General features: G+C 42.4%; 2 protein-coding genes across 6 annotated transcripts in view; one reads left to right on the forward strand and one right to left on the reverse strand.

Moving 5' to 3' along the window:
* Positions 1-13,125, reverse strand: part of ralgapa1 (Ral GTPase activating protein catalytic subunit alpha 1) — a 148,484-nt gene extending 135,359 nt beyond the window's left edge. For all 5 annotated transcript variants that reach the window (XM_055640527.1, XM_055640526.1, XM_055640529.1 and 2 more), the window contains exons 1-2: positions 12,506-13,125; positions 1,629-1,739 (exon numbers count right to left, since the gene is read on the reverse strand). In XM_055640527.1, the coding sequence (XP_055496502.1) occupies positions 1,629-1,739; positions 12,506-12,611 (217 nt within the window). In that variant the 5' untranslated portion in view covers positions 12,612-13,125. The remainder of the gene's footprint in view (positions 1-1,628; positions 1,740-12,505) is intronic.
* Positions 13,126-13,273: 148 nt separating this feature from the next.
* brms1la (BRMS1 like transcriptional repressor a) overlaps positions 13,274-27,805 on the forward strand; it is a 49,964-nt gene continuing 35,432 nt past the window's right edge. The window contains exons 1-4 of the mRNA XM_055640531.1: positions 13,274-13,540; positions 20,856-20,946; positions 23,895-24,022; positions 26,381-26,460. Coding sequence (XP_055496506.1) covers positions 13,405-13,540; positions 20,856-20,946; positions 23,895-24,022; positions 26,381-26,460 — 435 coding nt within the window. The 5' untranslated portion in view covers positions 13,274-13,404. The remainder of the gene's footprint in view (positions 13,541-20,855; positions 20,947-23,894; positions 24,023-26,380; positions 26,461-27,805) is intronic.

Genomic DNA, 27,805 nt, shown 5'->3' on the forward strand with positions numbered 1-27,805 from the left:
ATCAGCCATGATCATATTGAATGGCGGTGCAGGCTCGAAGGGCCTACTCCTGCACCTAATTTCTATGTTTCTATGTTTAATAAGAAATATGTGAGAGCACCACTATTTTTCTTGGAAAGACATTTTATGCCTCAGTTTCAATCACCCAAGAGTGGCTGGGATCTTTGTTTAACACCTTGTCTGAAAGACAGCACCTTCGCCAAGCAGTACTTCCACAATACTGGGTTGGAGATTTGGACTAGATCTCGTCAGGTCTATGGAGTGTGATTTGAATCAAAAACACCTGTTTCACAAGAAATGCTGTTATGAAATGAGGCACACCAGACAAAAGCCAAGTCTGAACAAAGGACTCTGGGACAGCCAGAACTTAAATGTGGATAAGAAGGATTTTTTCCATTAAGGACTGATGGAAAATTTGAAGATATAGCAAAATAATCATGAAATAATTTCAAGAGCTCAAATATGCACATCGAAAGGTGAGATCTTCACTAATCATTGCACAATGTTCAATTCCATTTGTAAGTTTTCAGCAAATGCAGCATCCATCCCGACATGGAGACAACTTCCAAATATAGGCCGATAAGAGATAAGTGAGTCACATGGCAGTAATGCCAGGCAATGCATGTCTCCAACAAAAAAGGAGATAACTACCTACCCTCAACATTCATTGGCATTACAATCAGGGTTCCATCGCCCTGGCAAGGCTCATCTTTGACCAGAAACTCAACTAGACCATCCATAATTATGACAGATTCGATTCTAGATGTCCTTGGTGAGCAACTCCCCTCCTAACACCCAAACAACTTTCACCTTTTACTAGGCTTAAGGTTGCAGTGGATGAGTGCAGTGCCAACAACTCTCGAGAAGCTCAAGGACAAAGCACTCTGCCTGATTTATTCTATACCCTCCAGACTCAATAGTTATAGCATGTAAGATATGTAAAATGCACTGTGCAGGCTATTCTGACCAAGCTGCACACCTTTCTGACAAGGTAAAATAGTGCTGATCCTTCATAGTTTGCTGGGTCAAAATGTAGGAAATCCCTTCCCACAGTACTGTCGGAGTACACTTAGTAGAAGGACTGCACCAGATCAAGGCAACGCATCACCAGCTTCTCTAGGGAAGTAAGAGATGGCAATAAAGTCTGGCCTTTTCATAGAAGCCCAGATGCAAAAAATGAATTGTAAAAAAAAAAAAAAAAAAAAAAAAAAAAAAAAATGGGTATTACAGTATGATCCACCTAGTGTTCTGAATTAACTGAGTAACACATCTCAGGTAAAACAAAAATACATTTCCCCAAAAATCAACTAATGATGATAGATTAAAATTGCCCGATAGTCATGGTGACTTCTTTGCAAGAGACAGAAAATGAATGTCCGATAATCTACAAAATAATTAAGCACACTATACAACAGAATTGTATTTCATTATTTTCAAAATAATCAAGCAACTACAATCCATGTTAAACATAAAATTCCTCTAGATAATGTGGACCATTATGCAACCAAATTTATGTAAAGCAAATGAATCAAAACTTAAATGAACAGTTTCACACTTTATTCTCAGAGTATTGATTAGTTCCACAAATTAGTAATTTTCATGCAACCAAAAGTAAACTTTATGCTTACCTTTTTGCTTTAGGCTGGCTTCGATCGTCACAAAATTTTCAAAAAAAACATAATATATGTGTGAATATGTTTGATCAAAGAATGGCTTCAAATCATTTAGCTCAGAGTTTTCTGCAAGTAAAAAGAGTTAGGGAATTAATATTTCAAATATATTTCATCAACTTTCATATTGTTCTGATACACTTTACCTGAAGTCAACCAAAGCTACTCTACAACCCTGACAAACAATGAAGTTTGAGGTCAGAATCTGGCAAACTCTTGAGCCAAGAGTACTTATTCTACCTCATTTGCAAATGCAAATATGTCACATAGTAGTGCTAATATACTTAATGCCAATTCATTATTGCAAAATAATCAGCATCGCAAAGATTTGGAAGTACAAGAAATATCTCTGATCTTTTTAGATCATAAATAACCATTCTATAGTTGCAAGTTGCTAAAGATGTAGACCACAACCATTCCATTCCTTTAAAATTGTAAACCTATTTTTGCTCACAATTGTCCTGCAGCTACATGCCAAATATCGTTGTTGCTGTGCTTACAAGCTGTATACTTATCCCATGAAGTTTTCTTCGACTGGCTTTACATTTGCCTGCAAAATTACTTTCCCTCTTATATTTTTTACTGGACACCATGTGGCTTCTAACTGATAGTATTTAATGCCAGTGCTAGCTTGCACGTGGAAAACATACGATTTAGCAAGTTAAAATAACTTGCAATTACACTATAGTTTTGTTCTTCATCTTTCCAGTTCTGAAGAAGGGCTTCAGACATGGAAAATTAAGAGTTCCTTTCCACAGCTACTGTGCGACTTGCTAAATATTTACTGCATTTTCTGTTTTTAATAACAGATTTATAGCAGGTGCTTTGATTTTCTAGTTATTTTTAAGCTGCAGAGGAAGGGAATAATTAGGACAAAGGGTCATTGACTTAAAACACTTCTCTCTCCCTACTGTATATTTCAGAATTTTGTTTTTAAGATATTAAAAGCTAAGAATTGCTTAACTATGGTTTAATATAAATTAGCAAATAGATGAATCATGGGTGAATTTGGATCTTGTAGGGATCTGTATAGTTCTAGAGCAATGCCACAAAGACATTTCATGAAGTATAAAATATTTATCAGAAATGACCCCCCCCCCCCCCTCCCTTTCATGCGCACACATCCTAAATTTGAGTGCCCATTAAGCTACCAACCCACACATCTTAAGGATGCATTTGTTGATACGTTAATGGGCACTATAAAATTATCCCTAGTGTGTAGGTGAATGGTAGATGAAAATGCAGGGAGAATAAAAACATGATTAATATAATAGCATAAATGGGTGGTTGTGGGCTGAAGGGCATGTATCTCTTTTTTGATGTTGAGAACGATATTAGAACTATGAAGCAATATTTAGCAAAGAAGATTAAACAGGATGGGGCCTTTTACCCTCTGGGGGTCGTAGGAACAAGGTGATCTGATAGAGGTATTTAATAAGCTTAAAATATTTCAATAGGATAGAGCTCGAGGAGTTGTTTCTACTCGTGGACGAGACCAGAACCAAGCAAGTTAAAACAGAATATGTCGTTATCACTTTTTTTGCCTAAAGCAGCTTAAATTTAGAAAACTTTCACATTTTCAAAATTTCAGATTTACCAATACACTGACAAGGCAAGGGAAAATAGGGGCAGGTTAGCAAAAAATGCAAAATGTAATGTGTTTCTTTCGATACATGAAAAGGACAAAGCTAACATGGATCTCCTATGAGAAATTGCAGTAGGGAACAAAAAAAAGTGGAAGAGAAGTTAAATGAACATTTTATGACCCTCTTCATAAAAGACAGAAAATAGTTTAGAAATAGCGGAAAATGCAGCACTCGAAGAAATTAGCATTAGTAATAATAAGTTAATATTGGATAAATTAATGGAATAAAAGGCAATGAACTCCAGTACCCGATGCCAGCATCTCAAGTATCTGCAATGGCTCCCACAGATTGGGAGAGAGCAAATATAAACCCCCACACTCAATCAGTAGGAAGATAGAAAGCAGGAATCTATAGACCAGATAATTCAACATCAGTATTAGAGAAAATGTTGCAATATATTCTTGCCGCAATAAATCAACATATATTTATGAAAACAAAATTAGATATGACAAATCTGTTGAAAGCTTTTAGTGAAGTTGCAATAAGCAGAACAAATAATGGTGAACTAGCTGGAATGTCATATCTGATCTTTCAAAGATTTTTGATAATATGCCCAGGAAACGTTTCAATTAATTTAAAGCATACAGTATTGGGGATAATGTACTTATGTCTCAGACCATATTAATTTCCAGAAAAAGGTGCTAATAAATGCGTAATTTTCAGGTTGGGAGGTCGTGTCATTTGGAGTTTCCACAGGGATTGGGGCAATGGGTCCAAATCTTAACGGTCTACATCAATGTTTTGGCAAGGGGATCAAATACAATTTATCCAGGTTTGTTTGATATGGAATTAGGTGACAATTTCATGTGTTTGGAGGTCACAGAAAGGATTCAGGGTGATTCCATGGTTAAATGAATAAGGACATGGGAGACAGATTATGATGTAAAAACATGTAAGATAGAAAGGAAGAGTATTTTATAAGATACAAGATTGTATGCTTTTGGGAATCCAAGGAACCTGGGTTTTATTGTACCCAATTAGGAAGTCAAACAATTCATTAGCTTTCATTACAAGTGTATTTGAGTGCAATAGTGCAGATGTCTTGCTCTCTGGTGAGTCTGATTGTGGAATATTGGATATATATCAGATCTCCCTATTATCAGAAAGGTAACACCTGCCAATCGTGGCAATGCAGCAATGGTTCCCTACATTCACTACTGGAACAAGGGCCTTGGCCTATGTTTATGAAGGAACTGCAGATGCGGGTTTAAACCAAAGATAGACATGTTGGAGTAACTCAGCGAGACAGCCAGCATCTCTGGAGAGAAGGAATATATGACATTTTGGGCCCTTCTTCAGACTGTCAGGGGTTTGGGAGATAGATAGATAAGGGAGTGTGAAGGTGTGAAAACAGGGCAAAGGGAATAGAAAATATAGAATAGATCATTGTTAGCTGGGAGAAGGCAACAACAAAGCAAACAGAGATAAAAAGTAGTCGGAGACAGCAAGACTGGTCAGAGAACTGGGAAGGAAGGAGAGAGTGAAAGCAAGGGTTACTTGAAGCTAGAGAAGTCAATGTTCATACTGCTGGGGTGTAAGCTGCCCAAGTGAAAAATGAGGTGATGTTCCTCCAATTTGTGCTGGGCCTCACTCTGACAATGGAGGAGACCCAGGGCTATGTTTACTGGAATCGAAAATAATGAGAGGTTATCAATGTACAAGATTCCTACATGGTTTAACCAGGTAGATTAGAGTTCATGTCTCTCCTGACTCGGGTATAGAGAACCTAGAAGTACGGATGGCTTCTTCTTCTGTCGTATGTCTTTTAGACCTGCAGCTCCGTTGAGGCGAGCCAGGCCAACGTGTCATTGTCCAGGTCAATCGGACCTTGTTCACCATTCGGTGGCCGGTGTTTGGGGCAACTGGTGACGATGTGCTCCACTGTCTGTGTTGGGTCCCCACACTCGCAGGAGGTGCTGTCGACGCGGCCCCACCCTTTCATCGCTACGCCATAGCGTCCGATGCCTGTCCTCAAGCGGTTGCGGGTTGTCCACTGCTTTCGGGGCAGGTCCTGGCCAGTGACGTCCATGGGGTCATCGATGTAATGGTGTAGCCTAGATGGTTCCGCTGACTTCCACTGGTCTCTCCATCTCGTCTTGACCCAGGCGGCCTTAGAAACGTCAGCCGGTGTTGTGCAGAGCAGCTCTTGGGCTTGCGTGGCAAACGGTTGCCGTGACTTGAGGCGCACTCGTCATGGTGTCTCTGTGACGATCTGATGGAGGAGGTGGGATTCACTGGTCTGCGCCTTTCAAGAGAGGGTCAGCGTGGCTGCTTCTCGTCTGATGTTGGCTGGGGCGATGCCAGTGAGGACAGGCAGTTGGTTTACTGGGGTAGCTAGTAGGCATCCGGAGACAGTCCGCAGGGTGCTGTTGAGGGCAGCATCCAGCTTCTTGGCGTGAGGGCAACAGCACCAGACTGGGGCGCAGTGCTTGGCGGCTGAGAACATCAGGGCCACTGTGGACATGCACAATGTCTTCGTCATGGCTCCCCATGGTCATCTCGTAGGGGGCGCTGCTCTGGCAGCAGCCATGTCAGCAGCGCGTCAGTTTTTTCAACCTTTTTAAATTTTTTTTAGTATGTTTTAAAGTATGTATTTTGTGTTTCTTTGTGTGTTTTGTGTGGGGGGGGGGGGGGGGGGGTAAGGGGGAAAAACCGCTTCGGTCGCCTACTTCACGGAGAGGCGAGTTTTTCCAGGTCGCCTCCCCCGTGGCCTAACATCAAAGTTCGGCGCGGCCTTTCCCGGAGACATGCCGGGGCTTCAGCGGCGGGCGCAGCGTGGACTCTCGGCGTGGAGCGGGTGACCCCTCGCTAGGGCTCGCTGGAGGGGAGCGCTCCGTTTCGCTGGCCCGGGGCAGTCGGCAGCCTGAAGCCGCAGCCTGAAGTCGCGGTCTGCAGAGCTCCAGCTGGTGCGGCGTCTACAGCCCGGGATCCCTCGTGGGGGACCCAGGGGAAGAAGAAGGCATCACTGCCGGGGGTCCGGCATGGACTTACCATCACCCCTGGAGGGGAGCTTCTACCGCCGGCCCTGCGGTCTGCGGTGCTTCTGGCTGCGGCGGAGACTTTAAATCTCGACCGATCAGCCTACACCATCTACGCCTACACCATGGAGGAGGACTGGCCAAATTTTGTGCCTTCCACCACAGTGCTGAATGCTGTGGTGGATGTTTGTGTTACAGGTGTATTGTGGTTGCGTGTTCCTTATTATTGTACTGCTGCTGACAACCCAAATTTCCACCGACCCTGGTTGTGTGGCAATAAATTATATCTTATCTTATGTGGTGCCGGCTAGGCTGCGTATCAGTGCGGCACGGGCGCTTGTCTTTGCCTTGGCACCTTCCAGGTGTTGTTTGAATGACAACGTTCTGTCGGGCTTCACACCGAGGTACGCGGGGACGGGCTGGGACCGTAACCGGGCATTATCCACCATGACGTTCATCTCGCAGTTCGCCTCCCTGTTGCTGAGGAGGAACATTGAAGATGTTGTCTTACCCATGCTGAGCTTAAGGCGCCAGTTCCTCAGGTATGAAGACAGGATGTTCATGTCTTCAGAGAGGCCCTCTTCTGCTGCTTCCCAGGATGGCTTACTGAGTAGGATGGCCAGGTCATCAGCATAGCCATACTTATTTGACTGGGTTGCAGGCAGCTCATGGATGTAGATGTTGAACAGCATTGGTGCCAGCACTGAGCCCTGTGGGACGCCGTTCTTAAGTTTCCTCACCCTGCTGCATTGCGCATTGCTGGTGTGTAGCCTGAAGCTGCAGTTGCTCAGCATCTCCATGATGAAGCTCACCACGTGCTTGTCTGGGATGGTTTCCAGAAGCTTCATGTGCAGTCCACGCAGCCAGACAGTATCTTATGTAGCTGTGAGGTCCAAGAAGACAGCGCCAGCATTCTCCCCTGGCTGGAAGCTGTCCTCTATGTCTTGGCACAGGAGGGTCACCTGGTACCTACCGCTTCGGAAGCCAGCCTGTTCTTTAGGCAGCTGGGGGTCGATCACTGGATTGAGACGTGTGTGGAGGAGACGTTCAAACACACAGCAGTGAGATGGGTCGGTATCCTTTGGGGTCATCGCAAGGCTAGTTTGGCTTCGGCAGAGCGATCGCCTTAGCACGGCGCCAGATCTTTGGCTGCTTCAGGCAGCGGAAACACATGGAGAAGAAGGAGCACAGCCAGTCAGTTGCCTTCTTGCCTTGATAGAAACATAGAAAATAGGTGCATGAGTAGGCCATTCGGCCCTTCGAGCCTGCACCGCCATCGAATATGATCATGGCTGATCATCCAACTCAGTATCCTGTACCTGCCTTCTCTCCATCCCTTTGGTGTTTTATATATTCCGGGTGGATGCCGTTGGTGCCTTACCGGTATTCAGCCGTCGGATGGCCTGCTCGATTTCCTGTGTTGTGAAATCGTGGGATAGGTTGGAGTCGCAGCTCGAGGCCCTGTGTAGCTCATGGACTCTCGCCAATGTTGTTCTGGTGAGGTCCTTGTCTGCGTTGGGGAAGTGGACGTTGCTCAGCAGTAGCGACGCGATGGAATTTGCAGTGATGGGACACTGTGCTGGGATTGTCGGACTGCCCATCAGTTTATTCATGGTCTGCCACGCCCGACGGCTGGAGTGTGTGAAATCAATTGATTCCACTGTCTCCGCCCATCTTTGCCTGCGTTTCTCATTTAGTCTGCAGATTAGGTCGTTCGCTGCTTTGTCCCCGTCTTCGCTGGTTTGTGATCCTGTGTGGGCGCGAAGTAGGTCTTCACATTCGTCATCCCAGCAGGGAACATAGGCTTTACGAACACCGCGGGGGATGTTCTTCTTGGCGGCGGCCAGCTGCATCTTGCAGTACGAGTTGTAGGCATTGTTCAGGTTGGTGGGGCGTGGGTGTGGGAGGCCAGCGGCTGCCTTATTCACTTGGTGCGTGAAGCCTACCCAGTTTGCTTTTCGGAAGTACCACCTCTTGATGTCTTTCCCTTCCACGGGCTGGACCAGAGATGGAATGGTTATGAGCGATGGTCGATGGTGTGACCGGGGAAACCTGTCCAGGATGCGTCTTACTGGGAGCGGTTCGTTGTTGCAACATTTTGCAAAGGCCAGGTCCGGGTTGGTGGTGCTGTTCCAGCGTGCAGAGTAAAAAGTGTGTGACTCCTTTAGGTCGCATAGGAGCGTTGCATCGGCAGTCGAGGCACATTCTGCCAGGAAGTCGCCGTCAGTGTTGGAGCTGCTGTATGCCCAGTCTGTATGATGGCTGTTGAAGTCACCAGCATACACGGCAGGGGCTGGAACATCTGGCAGAGAAGTTGGGACCAACCTGCTCAGAGGCAGCTTGTAAATGTTGACGATGGTAGTGTCTTGCACTTTGGTTGCGATCCATTCTACCTCTGCGGACTGTGCTATGGCTGACCAGGCCATGTCGATTTGAATGAACGTAGCTATGCCATGATGTTTGTTGGCGGTGTGACCGGCCAGGGTATACCCAGGAAGTTTCAGGAAGTTCTTGTTTTCGGTGTGAGTATGGATGGCTGCCTAAACAAAAAAAAGGGCTAGCAAGAAATTTCTCACTCAGATAGCACCTCTTCCGAACTATCCACAATGTAGACTGTAGGGACATTTGCTGAATTTATTCAAGACAGAGATTGATTTATTTATACATTTAGAAAATCTGGGGAAATCGGGCTTGTGTAGAAAAGTAGCACCAGATAAAATATAGCCACATTCTCATTTAAATGTGGAACAGCAACACTCCATTTGGCTGCTCTTGTTTTTATTTCACGTGTTTCAATATTAATGATAGCTGTACAGGTTATGTTATTAATCTTTGATTCTTCTTTTGCATCTAATTTTGTCCTCAATCATCTCGATTTCATGCCACTGTTATACTGATTGGCCTGGTTACAGATGTATCACCTTCTTGAATAAGGATACATTTCCATTCCTTTATCTCTTTGGCTTGTGCCAATGAGATTCAAATAAACCATTATGAGTGAGCAAAAAGAACAAAACTGTCAGAGACATCAGCCAAACCCTAGGCTTAGAATTTTTAGAAAGGGAAGAATGTCAATGTAACCATGCTTTTACCCCACTAAGGTGGAATAAAAGACAGCCTGTTATATCTATGCTGGCGCTCAGAATTAATCAATCCCATTCAATGACTCTCCCGTAACTTATTCTCTATCCTAAGCATTAAAGACCGCTGAAGCTCGCATCACATATAGTGCCCTCCATAATGTTTGGGACAAAGACCCATCATTTATTTATTTGATCCTGTACTACACAATTTGAGATTTGTAATAGAAAAAAAAATCACATGTGGTTAAAGTGCACATTGTCAGATTTTATTAAAGGCCATTTTTATACATTTTGATTTCACCATGTAGAATTTACAGCTGTGTTTATACATAGTTCCCTCATTTCAGGGCACCATAATGTTTGGGACACATGGCTTCACAGGTGTTTGTAATTGCTCAGGTGTGTTTAATTGCCTCCTGAATGCAGGCATAAGAGAGTTCTCAGCACCTAGTCTTTCCTCCAGTCTTTGGAAACATTTATTGCTGTTTATCAAGATGAGGATCAAAGTTGTGCCAATGAGATTCAAAGAAACCATTATGAGACTGAGAAACAAGAATACAACTGTTAAAGACATCAGCCAAACCCTAGGCTTACCAAAATCAACTGTTTGGAACATCATTAAGAAGAAAAAGAGCACTGATGAGCTTACTAATCGCAAAGGGACTGGCAGGCCAAGGAAGACCTCCGCAGTTGATGATGGAGAATTCTCTCTATAATAAAGAAAAATCCCCAAACACTTTTCAGGAGTCAGGTGTGGAATTGTCAATGACCACTGTCCACAGAAGACTTCATGAACAGAAATACAGAGGCTACACTACAAGATGCAAACCACTGGTTAGCTGCAAAAATGTGATGGCCAGGTTAGTTTGCCAAGAAGTACTTAAAAGAGCAACCACAGTTCTGGAAAAAGGTCTTGTGGATAGATGAGACAAAGATTGACTTATATCAGAATGATGACAAGAGCAAAGTATGGAGGAGAGAAGGAACTGCCCAAGATCCAAAGCATATCACCTCATCAGTTAAACATGGTGGTGGGGATGTTATGGCTTGGACATGTATGGCTGCTGAAGGTACTGGCTCACATATCTTCATTGATGATACAACTACTGATGGTAGTAGCATAATGAATTCAGAAGTATATAAACACATCCCATCTGCTCAAGTTCAAACATATGCCTCAATACTAATTGGCCGGCAGTCCATTCTACAGCAAGACAATGATCCCAAACATACTACTAAAGTTTTTCAAAGATAAAAAATGGTCAATTCTTGAGTGGCCAAGTCAATCACCCGATCTGAACCCAATTGAGCATGCCTTTTATACGCTGAAGAGAAAACTGAAGAGGACTAGCCCCCAAAACAAGCATAAGCTAAAGGTGGCTGCAATACAGGCCTGGCATAGCATCACTAGAGAAGACACCCAGCAACTGGTCATGTTCATGAATTGCAGACTTCAAGCAGTCATTGCATGCAAAAGGATATGCAACACAATACTAAACATGACTACTTTCATTTACATGACATTGCTGTGTCCCAAACATTATGGTGCCCTGAAATCGGGGAGCTATGTACAAACACTGCTGTAATTTCTAAAATGTATAAAAATTGCCTTTATTAAAATCTGACAATGTGCACTTTAACCACATGTGATTTTTTTCTATTACAAATCTCAAATTGTGGAGGACAGAGGCAAATAAATAAATGATGGGTCTTTGACCCAAACATTATGGAGGGCATTGTATGCTCTAGTTACTGGGATGAATGCAGCTAAAACGTCAGGGCACTGATATGATAGGTGATTGTACTGTTGGATTCAGATTTTGAAACTACAATTCTATGTTGATATTTTAATTGAAATTAAAAGTTTATCTTTTGAGGTGTTTTATTGGAATGTAGAAAATGTAGCACACAAACTTTGAACAATAAGCCTCACAAGCCACTAGATGATATCAAAATGGATTTTAAAATAAAAGCCAGCCGAAGGATAAGCCTTGGTTAGGAAGCAAAGGACAACACTTTTCCCTCAAACCTATACAGTGGGATCTATTATATGAACCAAAGAGAGCAGTTTGATTTTCAGTTTAACATCTATCCAAAAATAACTCTTAGAAAAACAAGGAACAACACATGCTAGTTTACAAAAACAAGTGCTGGAGTAAGTCAGCAGGTCAGGTGCTGACTTTGTGGACGTCGTTGGAGTGCAACTTGAAATCTACACCATTTAATTCAAAAGATGCAAGTGCTATCATTGAACCACAAGTGACACATTTTGCAATGCAGTAATGTATTTTAAGTTATATATTGGAAAATAAACAAACTTAACTCCACGGTTCAAAAACATTTTTTGAAATAATAATTATGAATGATATTGTATTTATTAGACTTGCATTTCTAAAAAACAATAGCACAGCATTGATCCACTCCATATACAGGTATTCCTTAAGTGTTTTGTTTTGCAATTAATACGAATATTGTAGTAACTGGAATTTTATTTTGAAGTAGTAATGATAAGTAAAAATATTAATTCAGAAAATATTTACATTTGTTCAGGAAGAAAAAAAACACACATTTACTTCAGAAAATTAACCGAATCATAAAGGGTTTGTGTTAGTATCGTGTAAACCTAACTATTTCCTGTTTGGAGCAGATTAGATCATTAAACTAGTTAAATTGAATAGAGTGGTCAAATGTTTACTTTTCCAATGAACTTTCAAAATATACTGCAATATTTCTTGAAATTGAAAGCACATATACTCCAAACAATATGTTAAAACACAAATCAAAAAATTATTCCCATATATAGTCACAATTATTGTTTTCCAGAAATTAGACATATTACGTCAAAAGAGAGAAAAAACAAACATTGGCCACCTAAATCAGTGGATCTTTGGAAAGATCTGGCCATCTAATCTCTGGAAAGGATGGTAGATTTACATTTTAGATATCCATCTCTGACAGTAATGATTCGGGAAACATCGAGGATATTTTGCCAGGAATAGACTCAACTACAAATTAGCCTAAAGAAAACAAAAGCCTGATCAACCCATAAACGGGGGGCGACCAGAAACTACGTTCAGTTGAACACGATTCTGCACTTCCACCAGGCAGCCCGGCTGTCAGATACCAACCTATGACAACCCTCAGATGCTTCAATCTCGTCAGGACATCTTTCTTTGGATCCAAGACTTTCTGTGTCGATTTCTTCACATCGCCGTGAGTTTTTTTGGAAAACATCCCGCTCCCTCGAGTTAAGCACTGGGCGCGCTGCGTTCTTTCACTGCTCGAAACTTTTTATGCAAAATGAAGATCGGAATGACGGCCTGAAAAGCTCCTCATAACCGAAGCGCTGTGTGAAAAAGGCCAGCCCCATGCAGGCGGCAGCCCCGAGCGAACACTGCCCACTTAACAACCGTCAACCGCCAACATGGCCGACCTCAGCAGGACAAACAAGCGGCACGCTTCATCGAAACCAGAGAATTTCGAGCGGCCTGCAAACCCACCGGCATCCCATCACCGGCCTCCCGACCGCAACATAAACCCATGACAGGCAGTAACTCCAAAACATGAGCTTAGTGCAGCTGAAGTGATTCACAAAACCCAGCCTTGGCTCTAGCGTAGCGACTGCTCGGCTGCTGTTTAATCAGGGCTGCTCTGCCGCTGTTTGCGGGCGCCGGTCGCAGAGGTTTTCGGGAGGTGTAGTTCGTATTATCCAATCGCTCACGACGGCAGCCGGCGGTTGGACTACAACACCCACGGTGCCACAAACGCGCCTATTAGCGCGCTTCCATTCGATCCCCGTAAGCCTCGCCCCACCGCTCTCCTATTGGTGGCAATAGGACCGGGGCTCCTTTGTCCAGGCCTGTGAATGGTCAGTCGGACTGTCCATCAGCCGAGTCGCACTACCGCCCCCTTCCGCTATTATCGAATTGGGGGAAAATGTGATTTTGCGGCGCTGTGGACGTTCCTTGTCGTTAAACCGAACCGCGGTGTTTGTGTTTTGATTTTTTTTTTTTAATTTGCCGCCGATATGCCTGTTCATTCACGAGAAAAGAAAGAAAACAATCACGAAGACATGGATGTCGACTACCCGGAGAATGAAGGCAGTAGTACGGATGAGGAAGATACGGAGAGCTCCTCTGTGTCAGAGGATGGGGACAGTTCAGGTGGGTGTAGGCCAAAAATCTCCACACATGCGGGGCTGACTGGCCAGCTCCGGCCGACAGAAGTCGTGGTTCTCCAATACCTCCACTCCTCTTCATCCACGCAACGTGTGTCCGTGTTTAGAAACCCGCTTTGACAACTGTTATCTTCTGTTTATGACATGTGTCCCATCTTCTCTTCCTGCCTGACCCCCCCCCATCCACCTTTCCACTCCACCCTCCCTTGCCACTGCATTCTACCCCTCCACCACCCCAGTTTTACCTTGCCTGAAGCTGAGAGTCATTCAGTATGGAATCAGGCCCTTCGGCCCAACCCTGTCCATCCATGTCCCATTTGCCTGCCACCACCAGAGACTGGCGGTGTTATCTGCGGAATTTGTACATTCTCCCATTGACAATGTGGGTCTTTTCAGGGTGCTCCGGTCCCCCCCCACATTCCAAAGGCACGCAGGTTTGTAGGTTAATTTACTTTTGTGAACTGCCTTCTGGTGTGTACGACAAAGAACTGGTGTACAGGTGATCAATGGTCGGCATGAACTCGGTAAGCTGAAGGGCCTGTTTCTACGCTGTATCTCTAAACTAAACTAAAATCCCCCTATACCTTTCCTTTACATGTACCTGTCCGTGTACCTTTTAAATACTGTTATAGTACCATGTCTCAACTACCTCCTCTTGCAGCTCATTCCATATACCCACCAGCCTCGAGTGAATAAATTGGCCCTTGTGTTCCTATTACACCTATATCTTCTAATTCTTTTTTCCCTTCATCTGGGGGGGAAAGAAGACTGCATTCACCCTAGATATTCCTGTCATGATTGCCTACTGTTCACCCCTTCCCGGCATCAGATCCTCCATAACCCACTCTCGTCTGCTCCTTATTTCTCCTCTTGAACTCCAATAAATTTGTATGTTGTTCAACCCCTGCCCTGTTCGCAGCTATAAAATGTTTTTTAGCAGTTTTGGGAATTTCCTGGAATCGGGGAAAACAGGAAAAAATGATTGGCATGCAATTTCAGATGATTTGCTAGGTTAAACTGGATTTAAGATTTTTAGGTTTAATTGGGGAAAAGGTATGTGAAAGAATTGGGGAAAGAAAATTGTGTATAAAATCATGAGAGGAATAGATCGGGTAGATGCACAGAATCTCTTGCCCAGAAAAGGGTAATCGAGGACCAGTGGACATAGGTTCAAGGTGAAGGGGAAAATATTTAATAGGAATCTGAGGGGTAACTTTATCACACAAAGGGTGATGGGTGTATGGAACAAGCTGCCAGGGGAGGTAGCTGAGGCTGGGACCATCCCAACGTTTAAGAAACGGGTGTATCGATAGGACAAGTTTGGAGGGATATGGACCAACCGCAGGCAGGTGGGACTAATGTAGCTGGGACGTGTGTGTGCAAGGTGAGCCGAAGTGCCTGTTTCCTCACTGTATCACTATGACTCTAGGTAATAGCATTTGTAGCGTGGAGTTGAGAAACTATGTTGCATAAGAAGATACAGAAAACACTGGGGAATGGAATTATCCAGTACTTGGTGTACTAGGTTAATTAAAGATGGACAATGTTTAAATTAGTGACAGAGTTATACAGTGTGGAAACAGGCCTTTGGCCCAACTTGCCCACACCGACCAACATAGTGTTTGGCCCATTATCCTCTAAACCTATCGTATCCATGTACCTGTCTAAATGTCTCTTAAATGTTATGTTATGACAATACGTGCCACTGCCAGCTCGTTCCATATAGTCACCACCTTTGTGTAATAAAAAAGGTTACCTCTCAGGTTCTTTCCTTCTTCACCTTAAATGTATGTCCTCTGGTTGTCAATTCCCCTATTCTGGGCATTTACCCAATCTATTCCTCATGAGCTTGTACACCTTTTTAAGTTCATCCCTCATCCTCCTGTGCTCCAAGGAATTAGGTCCTAACCTGCTCAACCTCTGCCCATAGCTCAGGCCATCGAGCAACATCCTTGTAAATCTTCAGGCCTGGCAACATCCTTGTAAATCTTCTCCACATGCTTTCCAGCTTGACAACATCTTTTCTATAGCATGGTGATCAAAACTGATCAAAATACTCTGTGTCTTATACAACTATAACATGACCTCCGAACTTATATACTCAATACTCTGATGAACACCAATGTTCTGTAAGCTTTCTTGACTATCCTATCTACCTGTGATGCCACTTTCAAGGAACTATGTACCCGTACACCTAGATCCCTCTGCTCTACAGCACTCCCAATGTCTTGCCATTCACTGTATAGGTCCTGCCCTTGTTAGGCTTACCAAAACGCAACACCTCGCATTTCTCTGTATTAAATTCCATCAACCATTTCTTAGCCCACCTGCCCAACTGATCAAGATTTTGCTGCAATTTTTGACAACCCTTCACTATCTACAATACCTCCCACATTAGTGCCATCTGCAAACTTGCTAAAAGTGCCTTGTACGTTCTCATCCAGATCATTGATATAGGTGACAAACAGCAATGGGCCCTGACTAAACCCTGAGGCATACCACTAGTCACAGGCTTCTGGTCCAAAAAACAACCTTCCATTATTATCCTGTTTCCTTCCATGAAACCAATTTTCTATCCAGACAGCTATCCCTCCTTTGATCCCATGCGATCTGACCTTCCAGAACAGCTTACCATGCGGATCTTCGTCAAATGCCTTCCTGAAATCCATATGTACAACGCTACTGCTTTGCCATCATCAACCTTTATGATCACATCTTCATAAAACTCAATCAGATTTGTGAGACACGATCTCCCACATACAAAATCATGCTGACTATCTCTAATCAATCCTTGTCTGTCAAAATGCATGTTTAACCCTCAGAATACTCATATTTGGGGTGGCACAGTGGTATAGTCTTACAGTGCCAGAGACCAGGGTTCGATATTCTAATAAAGGAAATTCTAATCCTGACTACATATGCTGTCTGTACAGAGCATGTACGATCTTCCTGTGACTGTGTGTGTTTTCTCTGGGTGCTCTTGGTTTCCTCCAGCACTCAAAGACATGTTTGTACGTTAATTGGCTCTGGTAAAAATGGTAAATTGTCCCTAGTGTATAAGTGTATAGCTAATCAGTGTGAAGTTGATGGGCCGAAGAGCCTGTTTCCGCATTGTATCTCTGAAGTCTAATACACTACCGCCGATCACAGATGTTAAGCTCGCTGGCCTGGAGTTTCCCTGCGGCCCTTCTCAAATAGAGGCACAAAATTTGCCACCCTCCAGTCTAACGGCACCTCACTCATATTTAATGATGACTTAAATCTCAGCCAGGGCACCTGCAATTTCCTCTCTAGTTTCCCACAGTGTCTAATCAAGCCCAAGAGATTTGTCTACTTGCGTACGCGTTAGGACCTTCAGCACCTCCTCAACTGGAATACTGACTACCCCCAAGACACTTCCATTGACTGCCCCAAGTTTCCCAGTACTTGGTAAAAACAGAGGGGAAATACTCATTGAGGATCTTGCCTTTTCCTGTGGCTCCACACAGAGTTGACCCCTTTGACTCCTGAGGAGTTCCATTGTATCTCTGCTTACCCTTTTTCCTTTGTGTACATAAAATCACTGTTATCTGCCAGAGCTATCTCCTGTACCCTTTTTGCCCTCCTGATTTCCTTTTTACCATGCCCCTCAGTTCCTAAAACTCCTCCAGGGATACACCTGATCCCAGCTGCCGTACCTGCCCTATGCCTCCTTCCCATTCTTGACCAGAGCCTCAATTTCTCTTATCATTCAAGCTTCCCGATGTCCATTGCCCTTCACTCTAACAGAAACATGCATGTCCTGGACTCTTGTCAGCATACTTTTAAAACATCCCACTTTCCTGACATTCCATTTCATTCAAAGAACCTGCTCCAATCAACTAGTGTGAGTCCCTGTCCAATACTTTCCACGTTGCCCTTGCCCCAATTTAGAATTTTACAATTTAGAAAGTCTAACTTAGATTCTGAACTGTGCAGGAATGAACTGCAAATGCTGCTTTAAACCAAAGATAGATACAAAATGCTAGAGTAACTCAGCAGGCCAGGCAGCATCAGATGCTGCCTGTTCCGCTGAGTTACTTTAGCATTTTGTGTCTTATCGTCGAATTTTAACTGTGGGCCTGCCCTATCTCCATCCATAACTACCTTAAACATAATAGAACAGTAGTTGCTGGTCCCAAAATGCGCATCAATGAACATTTTGGTCTCTTGCCCCACCCAATTTTCCAAGACTAGATAAAAGTCTTGCACTCTCCCTTGTAGGGCCCTCAACATTTTGCTGGAAGAAACATTCCTGAACAAATTCTGCCCCATCTAAACCTTTTGCACTATGACATTCCCAGTCAATATTGGGAAAATTAAAATCCCCTACCACGGCAACCTTATTAGTCCTGCAGCTAGCTACCTGCCAACTCCTGTCATATTTGTTCTAATTCCCATTGACTATTTGATGACCTGTAGTACACTCCCAACACGGTAATCATTCCTTTCTTGTTTCTCAAGCTCCATTCATGTAGCCTCACCAGATATTGATTAATGACCATTAGTTATTGATTATGAGGGTGCAAACCTATTTTTATTTAACTGTGTGCAGTTCCAGCAAACGTCAAGCACATCTTGGTCAGTTGTAAGACCAGCCTAACACAAGGCAGATACACCAGGCGACACAACCAGGTGCTGAGGTGTTTGGCAGCTGAACTCGAGTGCAAGAGAGTTACCACCAACGCCATGCCTATCAATGCCCAGATAACATTCCTGCAAATACCATCCTTCATCCGAGAAGGAGAGAAACGGAGGACTAACCCCTCGCCTCTCAACTCGTGCCCACTGAATGCAGCCAGGGACTGGGAAATGCGTGTTGACCTAGGCTTGAGGCTTTCGTTCCCAGTTGAAATTGCAGCTACCAACCTGCGACCAGACCTCGTTCTCTGGTCCAACTCCTGTCAGCGTGTTTTCATCATTGAGCTGACGGTCCCCTGGGAGGAGGCTGTGGACGAGGCTTATGAAAGATAAAGGCTTCGATGTTCAAACCTTGCAGCAGAGGAGAGAGGTTGGAATGTAAGGGTGTGTCCAGTGGAGATGGGGTGCATGGGCTTTGTAGCCATTTCCACCGCAAGGCTCCTGAGGGAAGTAGGAGTCAGAGGGCAGGCACAAAGGAGGGTAATAAAAGAACTTGCCAATGCCGCCGAATGGAGCAATCACTGGCTGTGGCTGAAGAGAAAAGAAGCTGTCTGACCATCTAGAGGCTACCCATAAGACACACGCCCAGGTCTGATCACCCTGCGGTGGACCTGCCTCGACTGAGGGTGTCTTATGATATAAGGCCGAAACACCCAGTGACGGTGAGGTACACAACTGAAGATGTGTCTGATTGGTAGCAAAATCACCTAGTGGTCATCCCCAAGAATGTCAATTGTAGTGAAAAGTCTTAGGGATTGTAACATCTAATCCTACTAATCAATCTTAAACTGAAGTCACAATGAGATGATGGGGGTGGGGGGGACATGAATGATTAAAAACTGTGTTAATGTTTGCAAATTAATCATGGGTCTGTTTTCTGAGTATTTGCAAAGTCACCAGAGGTTGCTGTTTAGGTCTCCTAAGTGGGACAGAGGCTCAAGGAGCTCGACTCGAAATGTCACCCGTTCCTTCTCTCTCCAGAGATGCTGTCTGTCCAGCTGAGCTACTCCAGCATTTTGTGTCTACCTTCAATTTAAACCAGCATCTGCAGTTCTTTCCTACACATTTTTATTTTAATATTATGCCTGGATATTAGTACAATGATGGAGATCCATGTAAGACAATAAAATAGGAAGAGGAATGGATATGAACATTTTAACATGGGTTCTGTCAAAGGATGCAGTGTACTTCAATGCAGAAAGAGATTGCTATTTGTTTAACAAATCAATTGGATCTGCTATGGCAGATGGCACTAAAGTGGGTGGTGTGGGTAGATAGTGAACATAGTTGCCAGAAGTTGCAGCAGAATTTTGATCGGTTGAGCAGGATAGGTCTTTATTTCTTAAAGAGCAGGAAGATGATTGGTGATCTTATAGAGATGTACAGGATCATGAGAGAAATAGATCAGGTAAATGCACAGAGTCTTTTGCCCAGAGTAGGGAAATCGAGAACCAGAGTACATGGGTTTAAGGTGAGAGGGGAAAGATAGGAACCTGAGGGGTGACTTTTTTACAAAAAGGGTAGTGGGTATAAGGAATGAGCTGCCAGAGGAGGTAATTGAGTCACCTGTCATAACATTTAAGAGACATCTGGACATGTACATGTTGCAAATAGATGTGAAGGCTGGAAGATTTCATCAATATACGTGAAGATAAACACAAAATGCTGGAGTAACTCAGTAGATCAGGCAGCATCTCTGGAGAAAAGGAATAGGTGGCACAAAATGCTGGAGCACCTCAGCGGGTCAGGTAGCATCTTTGGAGAATTAGACCTTTCCTCCAAAAATGCTGCCTGACCCGCTGAGGTACTCCCGCATTTTGTCTATCTTCGATGTAAACCAGCATCTGCAGTTCCTTCCAACACATCAATATATGTGAATTGATCTTAAGGTAAAATAATGCAAAATCATGAAGTTATTAATAAAATCATATAGTATTGGTGTGATCACTTGATTGTATGCCATAGGTAGAGGGATATTTGGATTTAATAGGAAAGGTCTTTATAGTTTACCAGATGTGCGGTGGAACTTTTTGACTTAAAAGCCGAATAATTTCATCATTGGCAGCACAAGAGATGGAGGTTGACTTGAAATTCGCTTTGTGTTATATGTTTTTCACTATTACAAAGCTATAAACAGCCTTGAAGTGCAATGAATCAATGGAATGTTTTTTGACATAGACTGGAAAAGAGTGAAGTCTTTATCATTGTCTGTTTGAAAATAGTTTTGAACCTATTAGACTTTTTTTAATATACATTTAAAGATCTATTTCTAGGAGAGCATTTTTATTCATGTTTTGCCAAAGCTCCATCATTCGCAAATGCTGCTGACTACATAAAGCAAAATGACCAAGCTGCAGTGAAGAGTAACATTAACAAATTCACATTAAAAAATCAGAGTATGTGAAATGATTGTAAATTATGTTCAAATTTCCAAGAGCAATTGCCAATTTAATGTCAGTTAGGAGAAGCTCCCCACATTAGTGCTTGGTGTAGATTGTGTTTATTTATTTAATGTTTGCTCCTTAATTTGAGAGGATAATCTTTCAGATTGGTTTGAATTCTGGTCCTGTAGGTGATAATCACTGCCTATCGTCATTCCTTTAAACATCTGTTTCAAAGATAGTAAAATTAATATCTTACAGAAATGGACGACGAAGATTGTGAAAGGAGAAGAACAGAGTGTTTAGATGAAATGTCCAATTTGGAGAAACAGTTTACAGATCTAAAAGAACAGTAAGCCAGATTTATATTTTTCAGTTTATAGTTTTTGAATTATGGGTATAGGTAAAAATGTTCAAGTTATTTAGTATTGTTTCTTGTCAAATATTTGGAACTGGTTAATTGTATTCCTACCCTAGCAATGTTTCCAATGTAGTGAAACAAAACCATTACGAAGAGCCGGAAAATCCTTCCACTGTTGTTTTGTTATTTATTCATTGTTTTTGTGAATACCACTTAAGAATTATGAATGGTACCATAATTGTTGATTGAAAAACAAACTTTTATGGTTAACAGTTTGTAAAATGCATCATATGAAAGCCTTAGAAAACTATCTTTGCCATCAAAAAAACCCAGAATATAATAAAGGACATCTCCCACCCCGGACACTCCCTGTTTGAACTGTTGCCGTCAGGCAGACGGTACAGATCCACAAGGACAAGGACAAATAGACTAAAAAACAGTTTTTACCCCACTGCTATAAAAGCACTAAATGTGGCCGCCAAGGAACGCAGGGGCGATACAGACTAAGGGACTGTGGTAACGGTGAAATCGACAGAAGGATGGAGGGTTGGGTGTGTATGCGTGCTTTGTCTGTGATTTTTATTTATTTGCTTATCTTTATTATTTTACCGTGGATGTTTCGTTAGCTTTAGAAATGTTTGAATGCTGCACTGACTGGCTGACATTTTAAATTTCGTTGTACATGGCCCATGTTACAATGACAATAAAGAAACTATTCTATTCTATTCTAGTTAATGCAATCTGATATCCTATAATTAGTCGCTTCAAGTATAATAAGTCAACAGGTTGCTAGATCCTCATTTAGAGTCAAGTTCGCTGCCCCAGCCTAAAAAGTGTCAAATTGAATTGCCAGATAATCCTTACCTCGTCTTAAAGGAAATACATGTGTATTCATCTTTGTAAATCCTAGTTAAAGTTTTTCCATTTTAACTACTGTGCAGAAATGGTTTTGAAATGGTCAGATTGCAGATTTTTCTAGATTTAACATGAAGACATTTTGTGGCATTGATATCGTGGCCCTTGAAATCGACATGACATTGAAATTGACAAGCAATGGCTTTGACACTTGTGCAATGATGGACACAAAGTGCTAGAGTAACTCAGCAGACCAGGCACTATCTCTAGAGAGCACAGAGAGGTGGTGCCGACACACCCCTGGCCTGGACTACACCCCGCCCGCTTCCAGCTGGCACCACCTTCCCAGTCACTACCAAGCTGGGCTGATGATGCCATCCCTGGCACACGCTGTTTTCCAGGCTGGGCTACCGACACCAACCTGACCGCTTCCAGGTAGCTGCTACTGACCTGCACCGCCAGGCCGAGCTGCCGACACCATCCCTGCAATGCCTCCCTAACTGCTTCCAGACCGTGCCTGCTGCTGACGCTACGTGTACTCTAGTTGTCTGAGGGCAAGAGGCCTCATCCCACCTGGGTTCCAGGCTTAGTTCCCGACCAAGAGTGAAGAAGGGTCCAGAGCTGAAAAGTTGGCCATCCATGTTCTCCAGTGATGCTGCCTGACCTGCTGAATTACTCAAGCACTTTCTGTTCATTTTTGTTTTAACCGTAATCTGTAGTTCTTTGTTTCAACTTCTCATACATACACTTGCTCTGCTCTTGCATACATACTCGTCACCTGCTCTTCAAGTACAATTGACTCTTCTCTTGATCCATTCTAGCTTTACCTTGTTAGCTTGAGAATTTCAGTTTGCTTAGTGATTCAGGTGTGATCCTTAGTTATGATTTTGTAATTTCTCTATTCTAAATGTTCTCTATATTAGGGGCAAAAACAAGAGTAGATATTTACGGTGAGAGGTATAAGAACCTGAACCTGAGGGGCAACTTTTTCACTCGTGGGGGTCATTTGTAATTGGCTGTCTGGGAAGGTAGCTGAGGCAGGTACAATAACAGCATTTAAAAGGCACTTGGACAGGTACATGGATAGGAAGGGTTTAGAGGGTGATGGGCCAAGCAGGGGCAGATGTGACTAGCTTAGATGCGACATTTTGGTCGTCATGGATGAGTTGGTCCAATGGGCCTGTTTCCCTGCTGTATGACTATCGCTGTGAAGGTCCTACCTTAGTTTGACTTTGCAAAATGTAACACGTCGCACTTGAGATGCACAACCCTGCATTAAACTCCATTAGTCATTCCTCAGTCCACTTGCCTAGCTGATCAAGAGTCTGCTGTAATTTTTGATAACCATATTCACTATCAATTGTAGTACCCACTTTAGTGTAATTTACAAATTTACTAATTTACTAATCATGCCTTGTCCATTTGCATCCAATTAGTACTGTGCCCAGTTTCTATCCCTGAAGATCACCACTTGTCACAGGACTTCAGTCTGAAAGACCACCCTTCCACCACCAACATCTGCTTCTTTCCATGAAGCCAATTTTGTATCCAGTTAGGTAGCTCTCTCTAGAGCGATTGGATAGTCTTATGCGCCATAAATTTCTATGATTTAGTTGAATCGAAAGTATATTTCCCAAGGAGCCATGTTGCTTCTTTTTTTTCCATACTTGTTTTTTGGCGACTTTTGCAATTGGATGCAGATTTGAAAAATGAATTACTAGCACTCAGATCTATCCTAATGCCGCACCTTTTTATATTTGAAGTGACGTTTAAAAAAAATGTCCTGCATGCTGCTGGCCGTTGACCTGTAGCAGAATATTTAATGTCATACTTTTAGTATAGTTCAGAACTAATTCATGACGACCACACTTTTACCACTATGACCAAACTGTAAATTCTAGTCGATTTTTCTTAAGTCATGTACATTACAATAAAAGTTGTGCTAAACTATTCATGATAATCTTAATTTGGTTCTGCCAATATTTCCTTTAAATTGATGAGAATTGCCAAATTTTAGTGCATATTTGAATTAGCTAAAGCCAACTATTAATGTTATATCAACTAATTAGTGTTTTTATTTCCAGGTTATACAGGGAAAGATTAAGCCAAGTGGAAGCAAAGCTTGAGGAAGTTATAGCAGGAAAAGCTCCTGAATATTTGGAACCTTTAGCAACTTTGCAAGAGAATATGCAAATCCGAACAAAAGTTGCAGGTAAATATTAAAAGAGATACTAAGAAAATAGATAAAAAATTAAGTTTGATTTAGTAATTTTTGAGTGAATGTTGTTGATTTGATGCATATCAAAAACTGAAGGCTGATTCGCATCCTGTAATTTTGGTAATATTTTCAAGTGCTTTACAAGAATAACCATTTATGGATTTGGCATTTGAGATTTCATAACTTGTACTTTATACAAACATAAATTGATTCAATTTTATGTCCACGTTGGATTGGGTTCTTTGGTATACGTGGATTGAGCCTTGTTGGCCAATGAACGGTTTTATTGTGAACCAGCAGCATATGTGCTGTAAATGCAAGAATATTCGGGACTTTGAATACATATCCAAATTTCCGACTTATGAGCACACAAAGTGGAGAAGCAGTACGTGTGTCTTTGGAAACCTTAAGTACATGTATCAGTTTAAATGATGGAAGAGTACACCATCCACCAACCCTGTTAGGCATTTCCTGTTCTATCTGTGGTAGATTCTGTATCCTGCACTGGCCTAGGCAGCCACCTAAGCCATCTGCGATCTTGGGTGCCTGCCTAGGGGAAAAATCCTGATTAGAGATAAATAAATTTGGCTCAATAATAATCGTAATATTTTAGAAAGTTTCAGTTCTACACTTGCTACTGTTTAGGATTTTGAATTTGGATACATTTTCATTGAGATTTTTATTTATGGTATTTCAATAAACTCTACTTAAAGAACCCTGTTGTAGCAAATGTTTGTGCCATTGCCTGTGCATAAATAATTGGTTCAAGGTTACAAGGTCAGTTTATTGTCACATGTACCAGTTAAGGTACAGAGACATTTGAGTTACCATACAGCCATACTAAGTGAAAAGCAACAAGACACATAACCACATAAAAGTTAACATAGACATCCATCACAGAGGATATTCCACATTCCTCACCTAAAGTTCAAACTTCTTCCTCTTGTTCTCCTGCGGTCGGGGCAGTCAAACCATCCGCAGTTGGGGCTATCAAAGCCCCCACAGCTGATGATCGAAGCCTCCGCGTCGGTGTGATCGAAACTTCCTCATCGTAGGTAAGAATGTTAGGTTTTGTTTATCAGGGAAGACAATTTGAACTGGTATCCTAAATGTTAAGTTGGAATTTCATATCCAGCATAAATAAAATTGTTGACTGCTTCGAGGCCTATATGCACAATATGTGTCTGAATTACTCAGGCTGACAGAACTTTAATTGACAAAATATTACGTCAGGAATAAGGTTTTGAAATTGCCATAGTGATTAATGTGAGGTCTTTAGCAACAGCCTGAGATGGGGGCAGTAGTATAATTAATCATCTCTTCCTCCACTTCCACCTACACCACCAGTTTTCATGCTTTATTACAGCCATATCTCAAATTTTCCTCTCCTCCCGTGCCTGACTCCAACGGTGTAATGCTGTATTCTCAGCAAAACTTGGCTATTCAACATTGAAACCTGTGGCAAACTGAGTGAATAGCGTTAGCTTTATAAATCGAGGGTGGCACAGCTGGTAGAGCTGCTCCCTTCCAACACTAGATGTCTTTGTCAGGCCCTAACCTTGGATGCTGTCTGTGTGGAGTTTGCCTGTTCTCTCTGTGACCGTGTGGGTTTCCGCTGGGTGCTCTGGTTTTCTACATCCCAAAAATATATGTCGGTTAGTTAATTAGCTACTGTAATTTGCCTGTAGTTTGTTGGGAGTAGATGCGAGTGTGAACAGGTGATCGATAGTCGGCATGGCCTTGGTGGGTTGTAGGACCTGTTTTCATGCTGCATATCTAAAAAAGAAAACTCTTTTGCTTAATTATTCTTGTAGATGTGAGAAAAGTGGAATATGCTGAGTTAGCCAATCTCTGTCTCCTGGGAACCCTGTTCATGGCTGCAGTTCCAACTTGTTAGCTGCCCACGTTACAAAATAGAATTTTATTGTGACCTGAGAGGATCTGTAAATGTTAATTTAGTAATTTTATATATGGTTATGAATCCTCTCAATATTACATCTCCGAATACAGATTTTAAAAATTCTCTTTTAAGGGGCCTTCTCTTCTATTTCTACTTTCCACTTTCTCTCTTCCTTTTTTATTTTTTATATACACACTTCACGTTTTTCTACTCTCTACCATCTATTTTTCCACTTTTTCCTCTTTCTATTGTTTTCTTTTTCTTGTCTTGCTTACTTCCTTCTCATAACATAAAACTAGAGGTTGTACATAGAATGGATTACGGTATTACATAGTTGGCACCTAAAATTAGGTTCCACTGTACTGTTTTGTGCTGTATTAACTTCTAATAAAATAAACAAAAAAAAACAAAAAAAAAATATTACATCTGAAAAGGTGATTTTGTGGTTGCAGGTATCTATAGGGAGCTCTGTTTAAAAACCGTAAAGAACCAATATGAATGCGAGGTGCAGGCTGCATTCCAACACTGGGAGGTAAGCAGTAGTTAACAGTGGTGGACACTCCTGCCATTGTAGCGGGTTACTTGGTGATGGGAAGGTTCTTATCTGGTAATTATGCACTTATAAGCCCGTGTCTCTTGACAACAGGTATTAATGTACCCAATCCAGAGTGCTTCTGAATGGCATTTAATGTAGAGGAGTACTAATTAATTCAAGATTATGGAACCAGGAGCTGATTTCTTCACCATGTTTGATCCAATGCCATTGTGTCAATAGTGAGTACATTAGAGTAATTTCCCCTGACTAAATACCACTGTCTCCCCCTCTCTGTGTCACCGGTGAGGCAGAAGTCTGAAACACAGGCAGATGGCCATACTCACAGAATCACATCATCTGACGTTGCATAAGATTTCTTTTTAGATATTGTTGCAGAGATTTTTGTCAGCATTTTCAGGACTGGGTGGGCCTTTTGTTATTTCCTGATTCAGCATCTGGTGGTTTGAATTGCAGAGCTGCTAGATGTACATTAATCTCATTTAGCATAAAAATAATGGCATATGATGTGATAGTATGAAAACAGCACGATCGCCAGTAAGACAGGAAACACAGACTAAACCATAGTCAATTTTCTTAAGTGATGAATATAAGTAAGCCGTGGTGATTGTAGATCAATTAATTAGGCATTCTGATTTTGTTGCTTTTACTGAGAATTTTGTATGAAATTTGTCTGCCACCAGCTATTGTACTTTTTGGGGGTTAATGGTTCAGCAATGAAACACCACCATATCCAACAGCAGGAGTGAGGTGGGTGAAATTGAGGTGCCAGCCTGGTGCAGTCAAGTCATGTTGCTGAAGTACTTGTAACTGTCTTCAGCCAGACCTCCTGATGCTGCACAAATCTGTGATAGCTGACACATGATATTAAATGGTCACAGACATAATAGAGTGGTAAAGAAGGCTTATAGTATGCTTGCCTTCATCGGTCTGGGCATTATCAGAGCCAGGAGGTCATGTTGCAGCTTTATAGGACCAAAGTCTGCATTTGGCTGCATTTGGAGTATTTTGTGCAGCTTTAGTCACCCCACTACAGGAGGTTTTGGAGAGGGTAGAGAAGAAGTTTACAGAATGCTGCCTAGATTAAAGGGTGTTACCTGCAAAGAGAGATTGGCCAAACTTGGATTGTTTACTCTGGAGCCTCAGAGGCTGAGGGGAGACCTTATGGAAGTACATAGAATCACGCGCGACATAGGTAGGGTAGAGAGTCAGAATCTTTTCCCCTACGTCTGGGAACTGGGAACTTAATATTCAGGGTTATACATCCTATAGAAAGGACAGGCAGGTGGGCAGAGGAGGGGGGGTAGCTCTTCTGGTGAGGAAT

Source organism: Leucoraja erinacea, chromosome 9, assembly GCF_028641065.1.
Source record: "Leucoraja erinacea ecotype New England chromosome 9, Leri_hhj_1, whole genome shotgun sequence".
Classification (NCBI taxonomy): Eukaryota; Metazoa; Chordata; class Chondrichthyes; order Rajiformes; family Rajidae; genus Leucoraja; species Leucoraja erinaceus.